Below are 24301 nucleotides of genomic sequence, written 5' to 3'. Positions count from 1 at the left end.
GGAAGGATCTGGACACATTCTCTCTTCAGGAAAGTTCTCTCGATCCACGCTCTGTGAAGCTGAAACAGGAAACATCAGGAAGCTGCAGCTTCTGCCCGATCAGACAAACGAGCATCAGAAGCAACGTGATCAGAAACAGAAGCAGCTGGAGCAGGAAGGTGAATAATTGTATTCCTTCTGAGGTCATGAAGCAGATCTTTTTCTGCAGATTCTCGCTCTGTGAGTTTTATCACTGACAGAAAACCTCCAGCTCATGGATTCCTGCTGTAAAAACGTTAGTTTGTCTGGTTATTTATTACCTTGTTGCTGCTGCAGGTTGAGGTGGAGGCTAAGACCACCTGGGACTAATATATGTTTAGTTACGTTTTTACTGATTCTTTGGTTTGTGCATGTAGCTCGTGTGCATGTTGCTGTCTGCAGCTGAACAATCAGATGGCTTCTGTCACAGCGGATCAGGCTAATTTCTGAGAGTGATGCTTTTATTTCTTTGTGCATCAAATGTTCTGATCCTCCATCCTGCTGATGCACAGAAAGCCTCCGTTTCCTGTGTGTTTAAATCCGTTCAGCCCTTAATGACTGTGCTGTTGTGTGCTTCAGCTCATTGTGAGATTCCTGCACTCCTGCTGATGAAGGATTAATGCATGAACGTCACATGAGCGGCAGGTTTATTGTGATTTTCACGTGAAGAATGGATCATCATCATCATCATCGCTCTCACATCCTGCTGTGAGAGGGCGGAGCACTCGGGCTGTTACGGGTAACCGTGGTAACCCAATGACTCAGAAACAAAGTAAAAACTGCATTTTACTTTTTTAACATGGAGCCTAAGTTTCTATATCAAATTTCAAATGCAGCTATTTTATTTAATTCTTTATATTTTATTATTATCATCAATAAATTAATGAAAAAAGAAAAGTTTCAACAATTTCCTTCATTTTTAGTATTTTACTGTATTTGAAATTCATTTCTATCACAAACATCACACACACACACACACACACACACACGATTTTATGTAAAAATCCAAATCTCTGAAGATTTTGTGACTCACCAGAATTGTTGCAGGTCCGATCGGATCAGAACATTTCCAGACTCTTTAAGTTGAATTTCTTTAGGTTTTTAATCTGACTGGAAGCAGAACGACTCGTCAAATTTAATTTGTTTTTGATTCTTTCTAAACTTCAGAAAAAAAAAGAAATACATTTTTCAGAACTAAGTTTCTATCGGATCAGAACTTCTAGACTCTGTATATAGAGACAAACTACTTTTAGTACGTTTAGAACCTTCAGTGCAGGTTCTGAGCCATTCGGATCAGCCCAAAGAGAACGTGAGAGATCCACCTTCAGACCAGAGAAGCCGATCTTGTTTGGGCTCCAGGAGAACCAAACAACTCCCCCTGAACCGGACTCCATCCCCTCTGCAGACCCACCTGGAGTTCCTCTGAGACCCTCTACGCAGGCCCGTGGGTTTTGAGAGGGTTCTGGGTTCATGTGATCAGCATGTGAGGCAGCAGGACCGGTCTCATGACTCTGGACCCAGTTAATCCATCTCTGAGTCTCATGATCTGCTGAGTTTCAACACAAGAACTTTTTTTCACCAACAGAACCCAAACCACAAATGTGGAGCCAACAAGAGAACTCTAATTCCTCAGAACCAAGTCTTCTCTGTCTCAAACCTTCTGCAACATGTGGTTCTTCTTCAGGATTTGGGTCTGATTGTTTAATTATAAGTTATGATCCAGCTGTTTCGCCTGCCAGATGTTCCTCTGATTGTGTTTCAATTTGGGTTATCTCCAGAACTTTTGGAGTTTTAGTTGAGGCATTTTCAAACATTCCAACAAGGAATCTTACTGGTTCTGAAGGCCCAGATACTAGATTTCTTCTTCTACACCTGATCGGACCTGCAGTTGAAGTTCTGGACTGATCGTGTGAATATTTATTAGGTCAGCGTGGAAGTGGTTCTGTTTGTGGAATGTGTTTGGAGCTGAACCTTGGTGGTTCTGTTCACATGGACTGGAAGGACCCAGCAGAGCGAGTTATGGATTCGGATCATTAGGGTTTTATCTGAGATTAATTCTGCTCACAGGAACCACCTGTTTGTTAATCAGCTGTTTGCTAAACAGCCAGGAAGTGGATTTGCTGCTCAGAACCAATCAGAGAGCAGATCCCAGACGAACACGGGGCTGACAAGAAGTATCCATCCATCCATTTTCTTCCGCTTATCCGGAGTCGGGTCGTAGGGGTCACAGCTTAAGCCGAGAGGCCTAGATGTCCCTCTCCCCTGCCGCTTGGGCCAGCTCTTCCGGGGGAATCCCAAGGCGTTCCCTGGCCAGGCGAGAGACAAAGTCCCTCCATTGTGTCCTGGCTCTCCCTTTAGGTCTTCTGTGATTGGATGTGCCCAGAAGTCATTTAAACCCAGACATCATGCAGCTTTAGAACCATCAGCAATAGAGCCTTATTTGGACTCTGTCCTGTCCTGAACTCCGTGTTTCATGTTTTGCTTTATCTGACCCTGAATGAAAGACAGACGCTGCAGCAGTGTGTGGGAGTGTTTGATTCACGGGTCAGAACATCTGCATCAGAGAAAATCTGAACGGATGTTATCAGATGAAAGCAGCTGAATTCATCAAACTGGTTCAGGAGGTTCCGGAAAAATTAATAATTAAAAAAACGAAACTAACAAGAAAACAAAGCTCAGTGATCGGCTAATCAAGTCTGACAGCCTTTCAAAGCTTTGTCTGCTTCCCCATCATGACAGAGGAAGAGGAGCGAGCATACACACACACACACACACACACACACACACACACACACACACACACACACACACACACACACACACACACACACACACACACACACACACACACAAACACACACACACCAGGAATCTCACAGCTCAGGTAATATGCAGCACAACAGAACCAGAACCAGGATCCTGTTTAGCTGAGAGAATCACTGTAATCAGACACAAACGGGTCTGATCCGGCTGAGTCTAAAACCAGAATCACATCTGCTGATTTCATCTGGGTCAAACCCAAATCGAACCCACGCTAAGAAAAAAACATTTTTCAAAAGAATGACTTCTGACCCAGTCAAGGTCCTTGCATCAGTTCTGGCGACCTTTGACCTCAGGCAATAAGTTTCCTAACTGAAAGGATGAGGAACCTGATTCAAACGTGTTTGTACCAGAAGCTGGTCTCAGAGAACCAGTCCAGTTCTGGTTCTTCAAACTAAAGAGAACTGACAGGAACCTCAGCTAAAAGTTTCATCCCTGCACAGATCTGAGCCAGCGATCAGACAACTTGAACATCAGCAGAACATCTGGACCAGCAGACTCCAGATGTCCTACAGACTCTCAAACATCAGAGTTAAAGCATCAGGATCACAAACCAAAACACTCAGCTGCTGGAGGGAAACCGGGACAGGTTGGACCTGTGCGGTCTGTGATGAGTCTTACCCTTTGGGACCCAGAAGACGCGCTGCGTTTGACAGACGAACGTTTGACTGACCCGTCAGTCCCTCTTCTCCCTCTTCCATCCATGCTGGGACTCTGATCTTGTCCTCACATCTCCCACTCCACCTCCCCTTGATGTCCTCTTGTCCCGTGAGGTATGTGCTGTGTTCAGTCGTCTCTGCTGGAGACACTGTACGCCTGTTGTAATCAGGATTAGTGAGCAGCAGTAAAGGAGGCGGGGCTCTTTCATGGATGTAGTTTTAATGAATGATGAACAAAGTTCTTCAACAGGAACCAGATGGTTTCTTAGTCCTTGCTGCTTGAGCTAGAAAGAAAACATATATTTGTTTTCAGCTCTCAGTTCCTTCATCATCTGCTTCAGGTGCAAAAGTTCCTCTCTGAGTTCAGCTCCCTGAAGGCAACACCTCCCCCTGGTGGTGAAAAACACACTACAACCGCATCAGAGGGTTTCCCCATCAGCAGCAGGATGCCCCCATAAACACGCGCGTGCACACACACACACACTGTAAATGAATATCCACACACATCTGTATTTGTTGAGGTTTTATTTCTCTTTCTGACCAGCGTAGACACGGAAATGTTTGTCATGTCTCTGAACAGTTTTGTTCCTGATTGGGTCGTCAGGATCAGCTCCTGATTGGTTAAACCAAATTAATTGTATGTTGTTCAGCTGTTGTTTTGTGTTTGTTGTGATGTTTACAAAAGAGGTTCCAAATCTGAGGAGTCAAATGTCAGCTTGTTTCTGTCAGCTGTTTGGAGTCGGTGAGCCCAGGTAAGTTTGGCAACAAGAGAAACATAAAGAACGCTCAGTCCTATTAACGCTTCATTATAAACAAAAATGCCACAGCCACCCCTGCTGCCATTTACTGGAGCCGCCATGTTGTTTCTGAGACTGAGCCTGATGTTGGGAGTTTGGATGCAAGTAGTTCGAGATGATTAAGAACACTTTATTGGTGCAGGTGAGTGGGCAGGACTTTGAGGCAGGTGAGTTGGTGGCACTTGCCAACAGTACATGGCCACAGACCCGGAGACCGCAGATTCACGCTTCTAGCCTTTTTGAGACTGAAACCTCTAATTGATGAATGTTTATGTAGGGTCAGGACAAGGTTTGGGGCCAGAATAAATTCTTAGAAATTTAGGAAGAAAACTCTGGATTCATTAAACAGTTAAACAGATAACGTGCTCCATGTTCAATACTAACACTCCGCTCGTGATCCATCTGGGTTTGCTATGAAACCAGCGAGCAGCGCTGTCTCAAAAGTTAAAGTCCCATACATTGTCCCCAATCCAACTCTTTAAAGATGAGTGTCAAGCAGGGGGGCACCGGGTCCCATTTTTAAAGTCTTTGGTATGACCCGACCAGGATTTAAACCCCAACCTCCCACTCCCAGGGTGGACACTCTACCACTAGACCACTGAGCAGTAGAAGCCTGAATCTGCTGCCAGCCTGACTTCACAGTCGGCCTGAATCGGTCGGTGGTCTCCGGGTCTGCAGCAAAAACCGCTCTCACACTTTCAGCCAGCTTAAAAGTCCAGATGTGTAACAGAAAATTGTGCCTCAGGGGGCGCTGCTAATGGGTTTTACAGACAATCTAATTGAGTGCAGCTCATCAGACTGAACATGGAGTTCAGTTCAACACACACACACACACACACACACACACACACACACACACACACACACACACACACACACACACACACACACACACACGCGCGCGCGCGCGCGCGAGGTCACAGTTTGGTCCAGTTGAAGTGCTGTACTTCCATCAGCTCCCAGTAGGTGGTGCTGATTCGTCACTTCTCAGCCTTCGCCTTGGCGTCGTACGTGCCGGCGTTCTTGTATGCACCCACATAGCCCGTGTTCTCTACTATCTCCTCCCGACCTTCGCGACCTTTTCCCCTGCCGCTCTCGTCAAAGCGCTCCTTGTGAGATCCAGTGTAGCGGGACGTGTCAGTCAGACGGTCCACCGTCGCCGTCTTTGCCACTTTCTGATTAAACACAGAGAAGATCAGAGCTGCAGATCAACGATCAGCCTGAAAGTGTCCAAAAAGAATTTTACAGTTTTTATCTTTAAGAATATTTCTTCAACTTTTACAAACAAAACAGGAAAGCCTCTGAAGAAAAGCGTGTTTGATTTTAGTGTCCCTGGTTTTGTGAGTAACAGGATCAACAGAAATGTCACCGCAGCTGCCAGAATCTCATCAGGGTCACCATGGCAACCACAGCAGCTCACCAGGGTCAGGTCCGTAACCTCCGACCTGCTGTCATGATGTTTATCTAAAGCACCTAATCAGGCGTCTCACCGTCACACCGATGTTTGTAGGTTCTCCGTTCTCCACCAGCTTATGGATGGACAGAAGAGCTTCCTCTTTGCTTTGACCTTTGAATCTCTTCGGAGCCAGCTCATCAAGTGCTCGCTGAAACTCCTCGTAGGTGATGACTCGGGCCGTCCTCTGCCTGAGCACACAGACCATTTTGTTTTCCCACAAATCATTTCACAACAATTTAAACAAAGCTGCAGAACATCCATCTATCCTGAGACAAGCTGTAGGGAGAGTCACTCACTTGACTTTAGAGAAGATGATGTCCACATCAGTGCTGGTGACATTCTTGCCATCGATTATCTTGCAGTCCTTGCAGAGTTTGGCCCAGTTCTTCCCATTTAGCTCCTTTCCAGTCGCCTTTGTGTCTCCATGAACAGCAAACCTCCTGAAAGCTGCAAGGAGCTGCTCCAGGTCTGAACTGGTTGCCATGGTGGCTGTGGTGTAGAGAGCAGGTGATTGGTGGAGGAAAACAGGTTGGTGAGTCTATGAATACCTGTCCAATTCGATCCGACCTGCGGCTCACATTTGTAAACATGGATCACTGTGACCCTCAGGGCGCTCCGTAGTTGTCTAAGTTTGGTCCATCTTTCCCTGTTCGGTTGCAAAACTGTGTCAGAATGAATTAAAACACATTCTGCCCTTTTATTTTATCTTCAGGTGTAGCAAAAACGTGTGTGTGTGTGTGTGTGTGTGTGTGTGTGTGTGTGTGTGTGTGTGTGTGTGTGTGTGTGTGTGTGTGTGTGTGTGTGTGTGTGTGTGTGTGTGTGTGTGTGTGTGTGTGTGTGTGTGTGTGTGTGTGTGTGTGTGTGTGTGTGTGTGTGTGTGTGTGTGTGTGTGTGTGTGTGTGAGAGACATGAGCTCACTGTGGTTTCTCACGCTTCTGTGATTACACACGTGTTGATGCAATCCCCAACAGTTGTTTCCATGGTAACTGAGAAACAGATCCTTGATGGGACAAAGTCACACGAGTTTCTTTACTTTTCGTTTCCTGCTGCTGCTTCACCTACAGCAGAAAGTTGGACTCCTCCTCACCTGCGTGTGAAGTACGAACAAGTTCAAGAGGCTCAACCAATCACTGGGACTGTAGATTAAGGTGGGCGGGGCTAAAGTCAGAGGAAGGATGCTTGTTTTGATCCTATTTTAGTCGTTAAATGGAAGCGTGTCCACGTGAGAAAACAAATTCACATCAGTAAGCCAGGATATTTTGTCAGATCAGAACAGCCAATCAGATGCTCTGATTTCACACAGACTTAAGTTTGCTGTGTGTGTGTGTGTGTGTGTGTGTGTGTGTGTGTGTGTGTGTGTGTGTGTGTGTGTGTGTGTGTGTGTGTGTGTGTGTGTGTGTGTGTGCGTGTGTGTGTGTGTGTGTGTGTGTGTTACTCCTAATATAAGGGTGTCAGATTCCAGATGGCGAAGTCAGTTACGTCTGTGAGATGAACTCTGTGCTATATGAAACCCGACAGCAGGAACACTCATTGGTTGAAGGTGTGTTTGCTGATCCTGCTTGTGGATGCTAGGGTGTTTTCTGCTGGCGAAAGCTTCTGGATGCTGCTACATGGCAGCACAATACAACTGGTCTCCACTTTCAAGTTTTAGGCAGAAACAAGAAAAGCATCTTCAGGTCATGTTCTGCTGAACTCAGGGAAGGGGAGCAGTGTTCCTCCAGGTAAACATAATCAACTCCCTCCCTCAGTCAGACTCATTAACGAGCGCTCCCTATGGTGGAGGCAACCATGTAACTGGTGGTGATGATGATAGCGTATCTACCTTCAAGGAGACATATTATGCAAAACTCGCCATTTGCATCCTTTTGTGCTGCCATGTGGGACTCTACTGCTTCTATAAACACTTCAAACACTAAACAGAAAAATGTCCATCCGTTTTCCATCAGTGTTTGGAGTCAGGAACTATTTAACTAAAACAAACCATTTCTAAAGGCCCCTTTTTGTGATGTCACAATATGGATTATCAACATAGAACCTTCCCCTCACCAATCAATTCTGAAGGAGCAGCAGCTCTACTCCAAGCCCCGCCTGCATATCTGAGTTTCTTACCTCATAGCAGCTAATCAGAGAGTGGGTGGGAGTGGCCAGTTCCAGTTAATTCTGGATGGTACCAAAACTGTCAAGACTACAGTTGCTGAAATTGCACTACGTGAAAGAGATTTTATGTAATAAACTTCATGAACTGGATCACAATTCCAATAAACCATCAGTCACAAACAGCTTCTAGGACCTGATCAGACTCTAAGCATCCTCGCTTTTTTCCCTCCTCTCGTCCATATCTTATCCTCAAGGCCTTTTTCTGTCTCTGTGTGCTGGGTGCACGGCTGCTTCTGCATTTTTCTGGAAACTGAAACACACTTAAATGGATCTCGTCAGCTGATCTACGCTGATCGCGTCTCAATGCGATTGATACAATTTTTTCAACGATGAGAACGGGAGAAGGGTCTCCTGGATGTGCTGCCGGGACAGACCCAGTTGGACACATCATGGACTCCTGGAAACAGTGGAACTTGATTTGTTTATCTCAGCTGTCTGTGGAGGACTCTGAAGACGTGTGGATATTCGTGGTGTTGGTGTCAGGTTTCCTGCTCATTGGCCTTGGAGGCTACCTGGCTTACCGGAAAATTAATGAGCTGTCGAGGAATATTGGCCTGATCCCGGAGCTCAGAGATGGTTTGCACCGCGCTGTGAATTCACAGACTCACATAATTGTCGAGATGAATCGTAAGCTTGGAACTTTGGTGGAGATTCATTCATTGGCACAAAAGATGGATGGCATCAAGGAGAAAGTGGACGAATCAGCACGGATTGGGATAGTTTAATGTCCATTATTGGGATTCTGAGAGGTTGAGGACCAACAAACTGTAAGACAGAGGAAATTATCTCTGTCTGACCCCAAAACCATTTCTAATCGGAATCTGGGGCCCTTGAGCCTGCAAGGCTCCAACGAAAACTCCCCCCTCAGAATATATGTGGAATGTGCCGTCGCTATGGCAACTCAACTCTGTCTCCTATCCCAGACTGGGCGGGACTGCGGGAAGGCCGCTGAAGCGTCCAGGGTCACTGCAACCCTCCAACCCTCAATGCTCCTCCTACCATCCACACTGAGGTGACATGCGCTGCTTATCGTGGCTGCAGGAACGGAAGTGGGGATAGTCCCAACCCACCACCCCACCTAGTGGACACTTATGTTGTGTGATGTCTGAAGTCAGTTGCATATCTGTCTGAGGTGTTTTTTTTTTTTTGCAGAGCAAAGCTGCCCTCCTGCTGGAGGGTAACTCTGAAGTGCCTTTTTTCCCCTCCACCTGAACCAATCCTCATGTAACCCTCTTATCTCTATTAAAGTAGCGCGACTCAGGGTTGCGAATGATCACAGTCACCAATTCTTGTCATGTGTCTTGCCCATGTATGTCTGATCTCTGAATTATGTGTACTGAAACTCTAATTTCCCTCTGGGATTAATAAAGTATCTTTGATTTGATTTGAAGACAGGGGTGGGGTCTCTGAAATGATCTGTAATGAAACCACAGCTGGCTGAAAACATCTGGAACTGTTCCAACGTAATCCACAATGTTGATTAGTGTGAAAACACAGAGACAACAACCGACCCCAGTCCTTGTCCCAGTGTCATTTCTCAGCCGGGTCCTGGTTTTGGTCTTGATTGAGCCAGCTGTGAGGACCTGTGATAAGATTTCCTGAAGTCAACTGAGGCAGAATGGGTGAGAAGCCAGGAGCAGGACACCTGTGCAGGTGAGATGGTTTCATCTATTTGCAGGTGGTGTCCTGTCTGAATCATCGGGTTTGTGCTCTGAGTTCTAGAAACCACTCCGACTTTGAGAAGGATGGATCAGAAGCCATGAAGACGCTCTGGAGTGAGAGCAGACCAACAGCTGAGCTTCAGAAGGCCCGTTTAAGACCCACAGCTCACACACATCAGAACCGACTGACATCAATTCATCCATATACCTAAATATCCTGCTGAAGCAGCTGATAAACCCAGAGTAGTGTCTGCAGGTGTTTTCCAAGCAAAAAGTAAAACTTTAAGTGGCTTTGAGTGGCTGTGTCTCAAACACACACAGGTGTGCACACATGGTCTCCACAGCTCAGACATTATCATGAGTCCAACAAACACCCAATATGTTACAAACACTAGAACACAATCATAACACACCTGCAGCACATCTAGTGGTCAGCCAAGATCTCCCTTATCAAACTGCTCCGTGATCAATCGGCAGATAATCTGTAAACGAGATCAAACAGCTGCAGAAATCGTCTCACCTGAACTCCTTTAAGTCTACAGATGTTGCGTTCCTTCAGTGTCCAACCTGTCTGTCCTCCAGCGTCTCCCGCTCCTCTTCTGGTCCTGAGTGCTGCTGCAAAGGATTGTTATTGTCTGTTTACCCTGTTGCCATGGCGCGATCCTGTCCCACATCAGGGTAGGGTTGTAGAATGGGAGGAGGAGGGGGTGGAGGAAGTTGGTCGGCTCCCAGAGCGTCAGGTCAGAGGTCAGAGAGCTGGTGGTGCATTTTACGTAAGCTCACAAAAACAAACACACAGAGAAATTATATATACATACACACACTCACATTCTCCCTCATATGCACGCATACACAGAGAAAAGATCGTGAGTGAAATGTTTGAGTTATTGGTCCGTCTGCATCTGAAATGGGTTTCTTCCCTTCAGTGGCTGGGTTTGGCTCCAGAGTAGTCATCCAGGAGGAGCTCAGTGTAGAGCTCCTGCTCCTCCCTATCAAAAGGGTTCAACTGAGGTGGTTCAGATCAGGAGGGCTCCTGGTAACTTCCCTCTGGAGGATTCTAGATGGATGGATGGACGAACGGATGGGTGGACAGTCTTGTTAATATCTGGAATGAATAAAGTCCAGATGGTGGATTCATCACTCACTCTCTGAGGAACAACGCAGAATGTGTGTGTGTGTGTGTGTGTGTGTGTGTGTGTGTGTGTGTGTGTGTGTGTGTGTGTGTGTTAGTGAGAGAGAAGCAGGAAGCATCTCAAGTCAGCAGGAAACAGCTGCTGCTATCAGGTGACTTTATGTGTTTCGGGGTCTCCATAGCGATCTGGGAGGACATCAGACTGGAGCTTTGGTCTCCATCATGTCCGCTCCATCAGCCTGTGTGAGAACTAGATAATTCTATTATTTCAGTTGCAAAGAACATCTTCTAACTTGAGGCTTCATGGTGGTGCAGCTGGTAGCTCTTCTGCCTCACAGTGAAAAGGTTGCAAGTTTGAAATCCCGGCTAGAACCTTTCTTCATTGTTTAATCGTGTTCTCCCCACACATGCATAGATGTTCTTCTGCAGCACCGCTTTGTGAGGAGAGATGTTCTGGTGGTGTTGTAGATCTGCAGGTTGTCCAGCATGGAGGTGCATTCGGAACCACCTGCTGAATTATGACTTTATTTGTATGAAGCTGAACTCCATCGGTCATGTCTAATTCAGGGCACTCAGGGCAGCTGTGGCTACATTGTAGCTCATTACCAACATTAGTGAGTGTGTGCCTGAATGGATGACTGTAGTGTGAAGCCCTTCGGAGTCCTCTGACTCAGAAAGTGCTATAAAAGTTCAGGTCATTTATCACGATCAGGAACTGTAAGTGTGTGTGTGTGTTTGTCACATACTTCTTGCTGCCACTCCTTTGTGATTGACATTGTTAGATGTTGTTGTGGCTGGTTGCTAAGGCAACTCCTCCTCCTCACATCATGAAGTGATGATATATAGCAACAACAGTGAAAGAGCACGCGCACAAACACACACACACAGATTATATCAGGCTGTCAAAATAAGTGTTGAGGTCACTGTGTGTGTGTGTGTGTGTGTGTGTGTGTGTGTGTGTGTTTGATCTCTTAGCAAACTCAGGTCTGATGATAGGAACCAACAGCTGCTACATGAAGCAGCTGATGCTAAATGGATCAGCTGTCTGTACATCAGGCTGGTCCTTAAAAGTCACATCATCAGAGTACACACGGAGCATGCTCAGATCCACCAGACCCACAGAAGCCTTAAAACCACTGACACGCACCCTCCTGAGACCCCAGCTTTGGTTCCACCTCGTGAGCCCACTGGAGATGCTGATGGAGGGCTGGTCTTAACGAGAAGGTGAGATTGTTACCGGGTCCCAGTCCATCCGTTAGAACAGATCCAAAATTTCACAATAAGTCAATAAACAGATGATTCAATTGTTTATTATTCAAGAGGTAAACAAGGCGACAGGTGAGTAACAAAAGAGTAAAGCAACAGGGCAGCACCGACCCGATCATCCACTCACTTTCAGGTGACAATTGAAGTGGGTGGGTGGGGGGTGCAGCACAGAGCGTAAGAAAGACCATCTACCTGGACAAAACCGTGACAAACACAAAAGCTAATGATAGTGATTGTATCTGTGGAGATAGTGAAATGTTTTCCACCAGTTCTCAGCAGATGCATGCTGGGAAATTTGTCTCTCTGGCCGCGAGTTCCCATGGACGCGGTGACACAGCAGTCGAAAGGTAAACACGACGAGCCACAGGAAGTAGTGATGTCTCCTGAGTTTATGACAGAGGTGAATGCTCGAGATTCACTCACACTCACTCACTCACACACACACACACACACACACACACACACACACACACACACACACACACACACACACACACACACACGAGAAAAGTCACTTTGGTTTTTAGAATAAAGTGAAAATAATAAATAAATTGGTATCCCTTCAAAATAAAGGTCTGCTCAGAATAAAGTCAGTTGTGTGTAGTCACTGTTCCATCCAGGAGGCTGCACCTGAGCCCAGCGATGCTCGAGACACCGGTCGAGAACTCAGTCCAGGTCTGAAGCCCATTTGTGTCCTCCCCAGACCGAAGACCGCCTCTCGGGTATCAGTCACCTCTCCACTCGCCTGGCTGACAAACACAGAGGGAACAGGTGCCATCTCAAACCTCAGCTCTACTGAGCTCTTACTCCCATGAGAGGAGGGGTCCTTCCTCTTAGTCCTAGGGAGGGGGCAGGGCTTTGGGAACGCCAGGATAGCCCTGTGGGATGATGTGGTGGAGTTTCCAGCTCCAGCAGATGAAGAGGAGCCCAGCTTGGCCAGCGCCACTGGAATCTCTTCCAGAGACTCTGCAGAGTCGGAGTTGTACTCCGCAGGAGGGGCAGCGGCCTGGACTGTGCCCGAGGGAGGGCCCAGCGGGGGCAGGGAGACCCTCAGTGGGAATGCTGTCAAAGGAAGCCGTTGGCCTAGGGACACGGTGGATGCAACAGTGGAATCTGTATGCAGACAACATGACAAGAATCAGTATTTAGTCTTCACCCACTCCTTCACCCCCACCTTAAAATGTTTTTCCTAAATTCAACCTTTACTTTTCTGAGTGTGGAGGTAAGAACACATGACATGATGTCCACAGCAGCCCTGCAAATTTACCAAAACACGAGGTTAGTTGCTGCAGAGGCGCGTCGGGCATGAGCTTGTAATGAGCCGTTCTTCTCCTTCTGGTGACGCGACTACATGCAAACGTACTGTTGGTGAACAGCACCGAGTTCTTATCCAGACCATCCATCCATTTTCATCCGCTTATCCGGAGCCGGGTCGCAGGGGCAGGTGCCTGTCAGGACGTCCAGACTTCCCTCTCCCCAGCCACTTGGGCCAGCTCCTACGAGGGAATCCCAAGGCGTTCTCTGGCCAGGTGAGAGACATAGTCCCTCCACCGTGTCCTGGTTCTACCTTTAGGTCTCCTCCAGGTTGGACGTGCCTGGAAAACCTCACCAGGGAGGTGTCCAGGAGGCATCCTGACCAGATGCCCGAACCACCTCAACTGGCTCCTCTCGATGTGGAGGAGCAGCGAATCTACTCCGAGCCCCTCCCGGATGACCGAGATTCTCACCCTATCTCTAAGGGAGAGCCCAGCCGCTCTGCGGAGAAAACTCATTTCGGCCGCTTGTATCCGCAATCTCGTTCTTTCGGTCATTACTCAAAGCTCATGACCATAGGTTAGGGTAGGATTGTAGATCGACCGGTAAATCGAGAGCTTTGCCTTCTGACTCAGCTCTCTCTTCACCACGACAGACCGGTACAACGCCCGCATCACTGCAGATGCAGCACCAATCCGCCTATCGATCTCACGCTTCAGTTTTCCCTCACCCGTGAACAAGACCCCGAGATACTTAAACTCCTCCACTTGGGGCAGGACCTCATCCCCGACCCGGAGAAGGCCTTCTACCTTTTTTCGAATCAAGACCAGACTTATCCAGACGTCCTTCAAAATTTAAGTTGCTCTGATTGTTGCACTTTGCCAAAAATTCTGTCTGCTGGAGACAAAAGTCCACAATTCCAGATACACATTCTGGTGGGGATGCCTACTTTGGCACAACACCTGGAAGACAGCCGGTGTGACTGATGTACTAGCGATCTGCTGGTTTAATGTAGCACAATGAGAAAATAAAACAACCGAAACCAAAAGTTGACGTCATCCTAAAGTAAACAAATACAAAGCGCACGAGGAGTTAAGTGCACACCCGGTAACCGAGTGGTTGCAGGATCCAGTCCCGCTCAGTCTGTCACTGTCGTTGTTTTTCTTGGGCAAGGCACTTAACCCACCTTTCCTGCTGGTGGTGGTCAGAAGGACCAGAGGCATTCGGCAGGCTCTCTTTTATCAGTGCTCCCCAGGACAGCTGTGGATATGATGTAGTTCATCACCACCAGCGTGTGAATGTGTGTGTGAATGGATGATTGATACACTGTAGTGTAAAGTGCTTTGTAGTCCTTACTCTGAAAGGCGATATACAAGTGCGGGTCATTTATCATTTATCATTTATCATGATTGCTGCCGACCAGTCACAGTGCGTTAATTAAGAAAAGAGATGTATTGTTTTACGTTGTTTTATGTTTTATGTAGTTCTTCTGCGATGTGATGGTGGACTGCCCCGTTGACTGATGTCTGTGACGGTCCAATCATAGCGCCTTATCAACCAGTGTGAAATACAACCGTAGATCCTGCCCCACGACTGAGAGCCAGTAATGGACCGTGGCCTGACTATATATCAGACACATATAAGACGGCTTGCCAGGCTATACTGTTTCAGTTAGCTGTCAAATATTTTATTGTAAAATGTATTTTTAGTTCTAGTTTTCCTCACTTCGTTAACCTTGGTTTAATCCAGGTGTGTTTTTTCACTGTCTATTGCTTTTAAAGGGACTTTTCGGACTTTTGCATGTTTATGCTCGCGATTGCCCCCTCAGGTCAAAAATGTAACGGCAGCTTCAATAGTAGGCTCGTGCACGAGGCGTGCATGCTGTACGTGCACACTCCTTAACGAAAACAACAGCTGAGACAGTCAGCTCCAAGTGTGTGTGTGTGGGGGGGGGGGCGGAGGACAGAGGACAGGAGAACGCGCAGCTAATTAATTAAATAATGTGGTTCTGTACCTTTCTCTTCAGCACAGCCGACAAAGGTTTAAGATGCGTCAGTCCTCCTGCATGCTCAGATCATTCCCTTCCCTTGCTTGAAAAATTGTTCCAAAATGAAAGTTGAACCCACATCTTTTTTATCTGGGAATTCAATGCCGTTCGGCGAGTCTCAAATAAAAATTTGGGAATCTTACTGTAAAAAAATATACCATTAATGTAAAAAATAAACTCTAAATAAACTATGTTCACATCCAGAATCAAACCCAGGTCTTCTGCATGGGAGTCAGACATCTTACAAGATGAGCTACACACCAGTAACATTCACAGTATCTGTAACTTTTATATCCTTGATGACAGCTGAAACAACGTCAAACCAAAGAACGGTTCGGAGCAAAAATGGCCATTTTGTTGCTAATCTGCAGGAAATATCTAGAAGAAAGTTCTACAGAAAGTAGCTAAGGGTCCTCAGAAATGTAGCTAGGTTCATCACTAGGCGTTAGGAACAGCGACAAAGTGGCACTACCTCTCTCTCTGCTGCTAAAGCTACGGATAGCAAATGCTACGGGCGATGCCTGAGCGTGAACATGCATGAAGCAGCCTGCTCGACCCGAGCATCTCTCTTTTTCTGTGATTTTACAGAAAAACAGGCAATCACAGTAAAAATGCCAGGGCTCATTCTACAGGACCAGGGCATTGCAGAAGAATGTATGAAGAAGAAATTTATTATTTTTATACATGTTTTGGCTGTCAAACTTCCATAATGCCCCTTTAAGCAGTTTCATTTCACCTGATCAGGAGTTTGACTAACGTGAAATTCTGAAGCAGTGTGGAGATGCTCCAGCAGCACTGCTGATTTGGAATGTGGGCCACTCTGACCTGTAGCTCCGCCTCCATACACTCAAATCTCACAGGGGGTTTTAATTTGTCCAGTGACACACTGGTGCCCAAGTATCCTCATTTGAAGAGACAGACGTACCTGTGGGCGGAGCTACAGGAGGGTAGCCCTCTCTGGTCACCTCTGCTGGGACTCGACGCACCTTTTTCTTCTTCTTCCTCTGAGGAAAAACAAAGTCAGCACACAGATTGACCTCCATAGATGGATAAAAACAGCGTACCCAGGTGGATTCCAGGTGGTAAAACTTCATTAGAAACACCTTAACCATCAGGACTTGTCTCCTAGCAGATATACATTTGTGTTCTTCCGTTGTTTTAGAGTTGTGTGTGAAACCGCGACCTGCTGCTAACCCTAGAAGGCGTCACGAAAGCGGTGAACCACCAGTCTAATATATTCTATCTCTATTTTAAACAATCATTTATATTTTAGAAAATGTTTGTGACGAAAAGAAAAAAAAAGCAGCAGAAGCTGCTTCTCTACTTTAAGTAGATGGTTTTATCATCCAATCAGGATATTCCTGGCTCTGCTGATGGAAGGACATCAGCTCTGATTGGTCCATCTTTGGTGTGTTCTTGCTGTGTTGAAATTCTAATTCCATCTTTTAGTTCTTTTTAAAACTCAGAAAGGTTTTATTTACCTGCAACGTTTCATTTGCGGCTGCAAACGAAACGTTGCAGGTAAATAAAACCTTTCTGTGTTTTAAAAAGAACTAAAAATCTGATTGGTCCATCTGTGAAAATCAATGACAGGTCTGTCTTACAGTAAATTAATCAATCATGTATCTGACCTCAGGCAGTAGGCTGTGTAATCAGAGCATTAATAAGCTCCAGCCCCTGTAAGGCCAACCAATCAGAGTCCAACCTCTGTCTCCTATGGCAACTCATAAACTCCCCTTAGCCGTTGCCAGGTGGACGATTAGATCTTCTGTTCCCACAACGACCTGTCAAACACTAAAAGAGCTAAAGATGATTACTTTGTGTGACGTGTGTGTGTGTGTGTGTGTGTGTGTGTGTGTGTGTGTGTGTGTGTGTGCGTGCGTGCGTGCGTATTCACCTGTGGGTGACGATGTGTGTGTGTGTGTGTGTGTGTGTGTGTGTGCGTATTCACCTGTGGGTGACGATGTGTGTGTGTGTGTGTGTGTGTGTGTGTGTGTGTGTGTGTGTGTGTGTGTGTGTGTGTGTGTTCACCTGTGGGTGACGATGTGTGTGTGCTGTTGTTTTCATCCCAGTAGAAACAGTGGGAGCAGCCTCCTCCCTCACAGGACTGGACACACTCCGTACTCTGCCATTAGCCAGGAACCTGAAACACACAGGTGTGTGTAAGCAGGTGAGACCTGATCTGCGACCCAACAGGTGAACCCACCCAGCCTGCAGACTGCTCCACCATGGTGTAAACACCAGGAGGTCAGGAGGACTCTGCATCAGTGGTGATTCGATGAAATGCCTCCTTTTTTGGTGACATCCCATCTGAGTGACGGTCTCAGGTTCTGATCCCTGTGGAGCAACTCTAAGCCTACCTTCTAACTTCTACTGAGCCCTGCTAAACCCTGATCCTAAAGGTCTCGTGTGTCATCACATTGACAGTAGTGTTCACCAGGTCAGAAACGAACTTCTCCGTGTTCAGTCTTTTGTTTCTGTTGCATCCTGACAGACGAGGTTCGGGGAAAACAGTAACAGTGAAGATAGCTATTTATAATAGCCTTCTGTTCCTCACACACACACACTCACGCGCGCACTCACACACACACACACACCATTTGATTCCTGAAAGTCACAGCCAAAGAATTTTGTACACAGTTTTCTGCAAAGAAAGCGTCTCTATGGCGACGCGGTCCAGCCTCTTTGTGGTATGAAATGACTGCTGCCAGCTGTTTATTGAGACCTGCCAAGACCCGGTTGGTCAGACCAGGAACTAGACTACAGGCCTCATTTATTAAACTCTGCGTAGAATCCTTAATAAAACAAAAAAAGGTACTCAAAATGTGCTCCTGAGTTTTTGGATCATATCCCACGTCCTACACACACTTTTTTGCCATAAATGGTCAAAGTAAAGCACTTTGTGAATTCTCTGGTGATCAGCTGCATTTCACGGGTACCCATGGAAACCCAGAGGTCCACAAACCGCAGTTTCATTCAGACACAAATCAAGGTACTTGTGGGTGAGGTAGAGGCATGGAAATTGTTCTATTGCCTTCCAGCAGCACATCGCTTCTGCAGCAGTGAGCTGGGTGTGTCAGAGAGATCTGTGGTGGACGTAAAGAAGTGGTCAGATCTGCAGGTGAAGGCAAAGAGGAACATCGTATTAACCACAGATTCCATCTAAAACGGCTGCATGACGGTGCTCAGCGATGACGGATGTTCCTCATCTAAGGATAGCATTTAATGTAACCTAAAGGGGTTTTAGGCAGGAAATGTCATGTGTTGTTGTACCTCACAAATCAGTTTGTGTGTGTGTGTGTGTGTGTGTGCGTGCGTGCGTGCGTGCGTGCGTGCGTGTGTGTGTGTGTGTGTGTGTGTGTGTGTGTGTGTGTGTGTCTCCAAGTCTGTAATGTAGCTCAAATTTACCATGTTACAATCTCACGTGCTGCGCTGCGGTTTCCCCGTCTCCCAGATGTGCTTATGCCAGGGTCAGAGTTTGTTTACCGTTGCTCACATTTTCATGTCACATTTTATATGGGTCACAAAGTTTGTGAAGAAAGTTGCTTAAACAGATGTCAGACCCTGTCTGTGTGTACGTAAGCTTGATAAACGAGGCCCATGACCTACAGCAGAATGAGAACCGGAGGAGAGACAGGACTTACTCTGAGTCGCTCTGCACAGCCGCGGTAGTCGGCTGCTCCACGTCCAGCTGGGGGTTTGTGCAACCCACAGTCCCTGAGTAGTCCGCCTCCTGTCGAGTCACGACAGACAACTAATGCTCGGAACCGCAAAATACCAATGCAGACCCCCCCCCCCACCACCACCACCACCACCCACCCCCCAGAGAACACTCTCACTCACCTTGATGACCGCGGGAGGTCCAGCCTCCTTCACCAGTTCTGCTTTCCTCAAGTCTCTGCTGTCCAGACGGTGGCGCTGCCGCACAATGTACTCAAAGGTGCTGAGTCGATTCCACACTGCACACAAACACACACACACACACACACACACACACACACACACACACACACACACACACACACACTCTATAAATATATATATATATTATATCTCTGTCCCCCAACAGGAAGGACAGCCAGATAAGCAGCTGGTAGCCTGATGGCTGCAGGTGAGGTCAACGACAGGTGGACTGAGGATTAAAACTACGATGTCACGTATGGAAGAGAAAGACAGGTGAGTGGTCTCTTACTCAGGTAAATGTGGAAGCAGAGCAGATGGCAGAGCAGCGCCGAGGACAGCAGACCCAGAGCAACGGTGACGGCAGCAAGACCCGGAATTACAGCTGCGGCTGACCTGAGAGGAGCCACGGGAAGGAAGACGAACCACACACCTGTCTCATTCCCCACTGTGAACACAAACAGGCACCTGTCTCATTCTTTATAACCAGTTGTTTTGCTGTTCTGGGATCAGAGGTCTTACCTAGAAAATGTTTGTCTGTGCGGAGTTTGGATGGATCCACAAAAAACGCAACAAAAACGTAAGAGGCGAAGACCAGAACCAGACCAACCCCCAACAGTGCCGAAACCACGCTGTAGAGGAAGAACCTGCAGGATAAACAGGACCAGTGAGTAGACACGCTACTACACACATAAAGGCCGGATCAGTCACTTGCCCCTTCTGCCTCTGTCTGAGCTGAACTGGTCCTTGTTACAGACAGAACTGCAGACAGACGTTGAACTGGTAAATGTTCCTCAGACAGAGCAGAACTTGATTTTGTTTATGAGACTAGGAATCTGGATGGAGGCTAAAGTCAGAACCAGGTTGTAATGTCGTGTTATGGCGGCACTAACAGGACATCATCCTCAAAAACCAGAAAGGACATCTTCTCACCAACCCCAAACCCTCACCAAGATCAGGTCAGGTTTCCTTTGAGCTACGTGGACCAGACGACAAGACCCGCCCCCTGGTCCCACTTTTACTCACCCTGCAGCCGTTGTTTGACTCGTGGAGCTGAGAAGGACCTTATAGAATCCTTCAGAAGCTGCAGTGTTATTATCTTACACACACACACACACACACACACACCTGTAGTTTCTGCTCCCCACACAGTTGTTGAGCCAGCGACAGTGGTGGTCGAAGTTGGCAACACACTTGTTGCAGGCGCTGCAGTGCTTTGACTTTGGTCCCCTAGAAAAACAGGGACATGTCAGCATGCTCAGCTCCACCTGCGGGGCTTCAGGTAACAAAGCAACTGCTCATTAAAAACCTGCAACTCCCAAGATGCATTGCATGGGCAAGCCGGATTATTAGCATCCTACCCCCCACCCGCCATGTGTGTACTCACACGTCCACCTGGCACAGGTAGCAGTGGCAGTTCTCGATGACATGTGCATGTTTGGAGCGGTCGAACACAGGGACCGGACTTCTGTCACTCTTCATCCTCACGCTGCGGTCGGCCGGGTTGATGGACACAGCGAGGACGTGGACACACAGGTGGCACACAAACGTGATGCCCGTGCACTGACATCCAATTCAGGAATGACAAACATCATAAGGGACCTCCTCGCCGTGTCTGTGTCAGGATTTTGTATGTTCTAAAACATGGAGCATGTTGTTGTTCTTCAGAGAAGATTTAGCTAAGCTAACGGCTAGTATGAGCTTATAGATACGGGTGCAACAATCCAATGTGTGTTGCTCTCGATCTTAATCAGTTCCAATCTTCCAAATTATCCAGCAATTAATGTGACGTTATCCTACAAACAGTTTGGCAGCCATTGGATTTATCTGGTTAATTGGACTTTAACTTCATTTAAAGGGGCATTATGGAAGTTTGACAGCCATAACATGTATAGAAATAATAAATGTCTTCTTCATACGTTCTCCTGCAATGCCCTGGTCCTGTAGAATGAGCCCTGGCATTTTTACTGTGATTGCCTGTTTTTCTGTAAAATCAAAGAAAAAGAGAGATGCTCGGGTCGAGCAGGCTGCTTCATGCGCGTTCACGCTCAGGCATAACCCGTAGCATTTGCTATCAGTAGCTTTATCAGCAGAGAGAGAGGCAGTGCCACTTTGTCGCTGTTCCTAACGCCTAGTGACAAAGCTAGCTACATTTCTGAGGACCCTTAGCTACTTTCTTTAGAACTTTCTTCTAGATATTTCCTGCAAATTAGCAACAAAACAGCCATTTTTGCTCCGAACCGTTCTTTGGTTTGACGTTGTTTCAGGTGTCATCAAGGATATAAAAGTTACAGATACTGTGAATGTTACTGGTGTGTAGCTCACCTTGTAAGATGTCTGACTCCCATGCAGAAGACCTGGGTTTGTTTCTGGATGTGAACATAGTTTATTTAGAGTTTCTTTTTTACATTAATGGTATATTTTTTTACAGTAAGATGCCCACATTTTTATTTGAGACTCGCCGAACGGCATTGAATTCACAGATAAAAACGATGTGGGTTCAACTTTCATTGTGGAACAGTTTTTCAAGCAAGGGAAGGGAATGATCTGAGCATGCAGGAGGACTGACCCATCATAAACCTTTGTCGGCTGTGCTGAAGAGAAAGGTACAGAACCACATTATTTAATTAATTAGCTGTGTGTTCTCCTGTCCTCTGTCCTCTGGCCACATACACACACACACACACACACACACACACACACACACACACACACACACAAGGGACTGTCTCAGCTGTTATTTTCGTTAAGGAGTGTGCACGTACAGCATGCGCGCCTCGTGCACGAGCCTACTATTGAAGCTGCCGTTACGCTTTTGGCCTGAGGGGGCAATCGCGAGCATAGAAATTCAAAACGCCGTAAAGTTCCTTTAAGCAGAAATATTGAGAACTTCCTGTTGGACAAAACCACTGAATGAGAAACTAGACCAGGGGTGCCCAATCCCGGTTCCTGAGGGCCAGTATCCAGCAGGTTTTGAGGTTTCTCTGCTCCAACGCAGTAGATTCAGTGGTTGAATCTCCTGTGCAGTGGCTCATCAGGCTCTGCAGAAGACTGTTAATCGCCTGCTGATTGAAATCAGGTGTGCTGAAGCAGAGTTAAAACTAAATCCTGCTGGATACCGGCCCTCCAGGACCAGGACTGGGCACCCCTGAACTAGACTGAGCTGCTGATGAGATCAACACTTGGAAATAATCAGATAATTAGTTCAATTAATTGTTAGCCAAGACTAGCTGTTAGCCCATCAATTCTCAAGGGAATGAACTATTTCTCTTACCAGAAGCTGTTCAGGAAATTAGAACAATATCATCAATAGAAGATAAAATTAATCATTTATCTATTAACGTTCTGATCTGACTTCAGGGCAGATTTTAGCCAGAAGGAATAAAAGTGAAAGTTTTCTTCCTAACTCAAATCTGATCCCGTGTGTTCAGACAGAAGCGGGCTGATATTTGACCTTTCACTGACCTCTGCCTCTGACAGGAAGTGAAGGGCAGGTGCACTGGAAGGATACAATGTAACCTGCAGGAATCCAATGTGTCGGGAGCAGAGGGACAAACACGCCAAAGCCGGTGACGGCGAAAAAGACGTAGAGCAGCCAAGCCAGCAGCTGGAAAGGGTGGGGGGGCCAGCTCCAGCCATTGGTCCGAGAGCACAGAGGGACATCGGTTCGCCCGGGATCGCCCTCGCTGACCGGTGCAGTGCGGTTTGGGTTCCTACCGCACACATCCATCCTGCACACAGAGGGAGCAGACAGATGATGATGATGTGGTCTTTGCTGCGGGCTGGATTAAGAACAGCTTCCTTCTAAACCCAGCAGAAACAACAGCAGCTCTGGACCAATCAGCTGGGTCTCCATCCATGTTCCAGAACCACCAGATGATCCGCAGGAACCATTAGAACATCATCAGGAACTACCAACTAATAGAGGTGAAACCCACCTGTGTTCAAGGACTTTCTTGTCCCTTTTAAGTCAGACAGAAAGAGAACATATAATTAGTAAACTTGTTTAACCAGCTCATTGGTACTAGTTTTTTTATCCTATTTATTTACTGATTTAGTTTGTGTGTATTGCTACAGAAAATAACATTTCTATATTTTTTTAGAAACCAATTTTTTTACGTTTCTAATTTCTCTGCAGAGGGAAACTGCCTGTTCTGTTTGGGCTAAGAACGCCCTCCTAGGTTTATTGTCATTCCATCTGCTTTAAGTGTTGCTAAATTATAATTAAAACAGTTAATATATAAATGCAGTTGTTAGCACTTTTTCCTTTCCTCCAAGTCTCACAGAACACATTCTCACATTTGTCATTTTGTTTTCCATTAACTGAACCAGTTTTCTGTATTAGTTTATCTTAAATCGTCTGATGAGGCTCTTTAAAAATCCTGATGATTGACCTATCAGCTGATTACCAATCATCTACTGAAGTCCACTTAAACACAATGCATCACAGATTCTCGTGCGGTTTTAAGTCTCATTTCGACCTGGACGGGTTCCAGTGAATCTGCTGGGCTGCCCACCTGGTTAGCTGGGAGTAACAGGACTCGTGATGTGGTTCGGCCCACCGCTCATCATCCCATCGCCGGTCCTGATCGCAGCAGGGTAGAAGCTCTGCCGCGACTCGGATGGCCCTTGGAGGACCGAGGTGCTGTTAGATAATTACACACCGGATCTGAGCGTGCTAGTGCGGGTGTTTAATCTTGTCCCACACTGAAGCGCCGTGTTGGTTCGACTAGCGCGCTAACTCACAGCCGCTAACCGGACACGGTGCTACAATGCTAACGGTGGTTTCAGTGAGCCGACCGCTACCGGGGAACCAAATATTTTAACGGAAGCGCTTCCGTCGGATGTGTTTTAAAATATTTAAAAGCTACTTCTGGCTCTGAGGCTACCCTGTTAGCTTAGCGGCACTCCAGCAGTCAGTTCCCATCCGTTACTCAGACGGTACGCCGTTTCCATAGTAACCGGTCAAGTCCTTTCTTATTGGTCGACATTGCTGGTCCCTCAACGAGGTGTATGGAGGACGAACAGTGCCAGCTCTTGATCCTTTGTGCTGAGGAACAATTCCTCCTGATCTCTTATTCATAATCAAATAAAACTACAAACTATAAAAAACACATTAACATGTGATCCAAAA

The 24301-nt window shown here is 46.7% G+C and overlaps 3 protein-coding genes across 4 annotated transcripts in view; all 3 read right to left on the bottom strand.

Moving 5' to 3' along the window:
* The window catches only part of LOC107381518 (transient receptor potential cation channel subfamily M member 1), a 22557-nt gene extending 18681 nt beyond the window's left edge, over positions 1-3876 (bottom strand). Inside the window, exons 1-2 of the mRNA XM_054731986.2 lie at positions 3460-3876; positions 1-59 (exon numbers count right to left, since the gene is read on the bottom strand). The exon at positions 1-59 is cut by the window's left edge and continues 18 nt beyond it. Of these exons, the coding sequence (XP_054587961.1) occupies positions 1-59; positions 3460-3543 (143 nt within the window). The 5' untranslated portion in view covers positions 3544-3876. The remainder of the gene's footprint in view (positions 60-3459) is intronic.
* Positions 3877-4007: 131 nt separating this feature from the next.
* On the bottom strand, positions 4008-10232 carry tppp3 (tubulin polymerization-promoting protein family member 3). The gene is made up of 4 exons (XM_015953235.3): positions 10089-10232; positions 6047-6239; positions 5785-5938; positions 4008-5469 (listed from the first exon to the last, which is right to left on the bottom strand). The coding sequence occupies exons 2-4, from the start codon at positions 6232-6234 to the stop codon at positions 5275-5277; spliced, it is 537 nt and encodes a 178-aa protein (XP_015808721.1). The 5' UTR covers positions 6235-6239; positions 10089-10232; the 3' UTR covers positions 4008-5274.
* Positions 10233-11994: 1762 nt separating this feature from the next.
* zdhhc1 (zinc finger DHHC-type containing 1) lies at positions 11995-24219 on the bottom strand. 2 transcript variants are annotated; one of them, XM_054731990.2, is made up of 12 exons: positions 23685-24219; positions 23106-23129; positions 22679-22898; positions 20555-20730; positions 20296-20397; positions 19690-19814; positions 19460-19615; positions 19111-19226; positions 18912-19000; positions 17299-17410; positions 16193-16271; positions 11995-13079 (listed from the first exon to the last, which is right to left on the bottom strand). In XM_054731990.2, exons 3-12 carry the CDS (start codon positions 22895-22897, stop codon positions 12571-12573), a joined length of 1683 nt encoding a protein of 560 aa, XP_054587965.1. In that variant the 5' UTR covers position 22898; positions 23106-23129; positions 23685-24219; the 3' UTR covers positions 11995-12570. The 2 variants fall into 2 exon arrangements, with proteins under 2 accessions (XP_054587965.1, XP_054587964.1); XM_054731989.2 differs by lacking the exon at positions 23106-23129.
* Between the last annotated feature and the right edge of the window lie 82 nt (positions 24220-24301).

This window comes from Nothobranchius furzeri, chromosome 9, assembly GCF_043380555.1.
Source record: "Nothobranchius furzeri strain GRZ-AD chromosome 9, NfurGRZ-RIMD1, whole genome shotgun sequence".
Lineage (NCBI taxonomy): Eukaryota > Metazoa > Chordata > Actinopteri > Cyprinodontiformes > Nothobranchiidae > Nothobranchius > Nothobranchius furzeri.
Note: the sequence above shows the minus strand (reverse complement) of the source record. Positions and strands in the feature narration are given on the sequence as shown.

What these genes read in the sequence shown, in the direction of transcription:
- tppp3 (XM_015953235.3), bottom strand. Translation starts at nt 6,234, where the DNA reads ATGGCAACCAGTTCAGACCTGGAGCAGCTCCTTGCAGCTTTCAGGAGG. An exon ending in ATCATCTTCTCTAAAGTCAA is followed by an intron (nt 5,939 to 6,046) that starts GTGAGTGACTCT and finishes CTGTGTGCTCAG; the next exon opens with GCAGAGGACGGCCCGAGTCA. An exon ending in CTACAAACATCGGTGTGACG is followed by an intron (nt 5,470 to 5,784) that starts GTGAGACGCCTG and finishes GTGTTTAATCAG; the next exon opens with AAAGTGGCAAAGACGGCGAC.
- zdhhc1 (XM_054731990.2), bottom strand. Translation starts at nt 22,897, where the DNA reads ATGGATGTGTGCGGTAGGAACCCAAACCGCACTGCACCGGTCAGCGAG. An exon ending in CACAGACAAACATTTTCTAG is followed by an intron (nt 19,616 to 19,689) that starts GTAAGACCTCTG and finishes TTGTGTTCACAG; the next exon opens with TGGGGAATGAGACAGGTGTG. An exon ending in ACACACATCGTCACCCACAG is followed by an intron (nt 16,272 to 17,298) that starts GTGAACACACAC and finishes GTTTTTCCTCAG; the next exon opens with AGGAAGAAGAAGAAAAAGGT.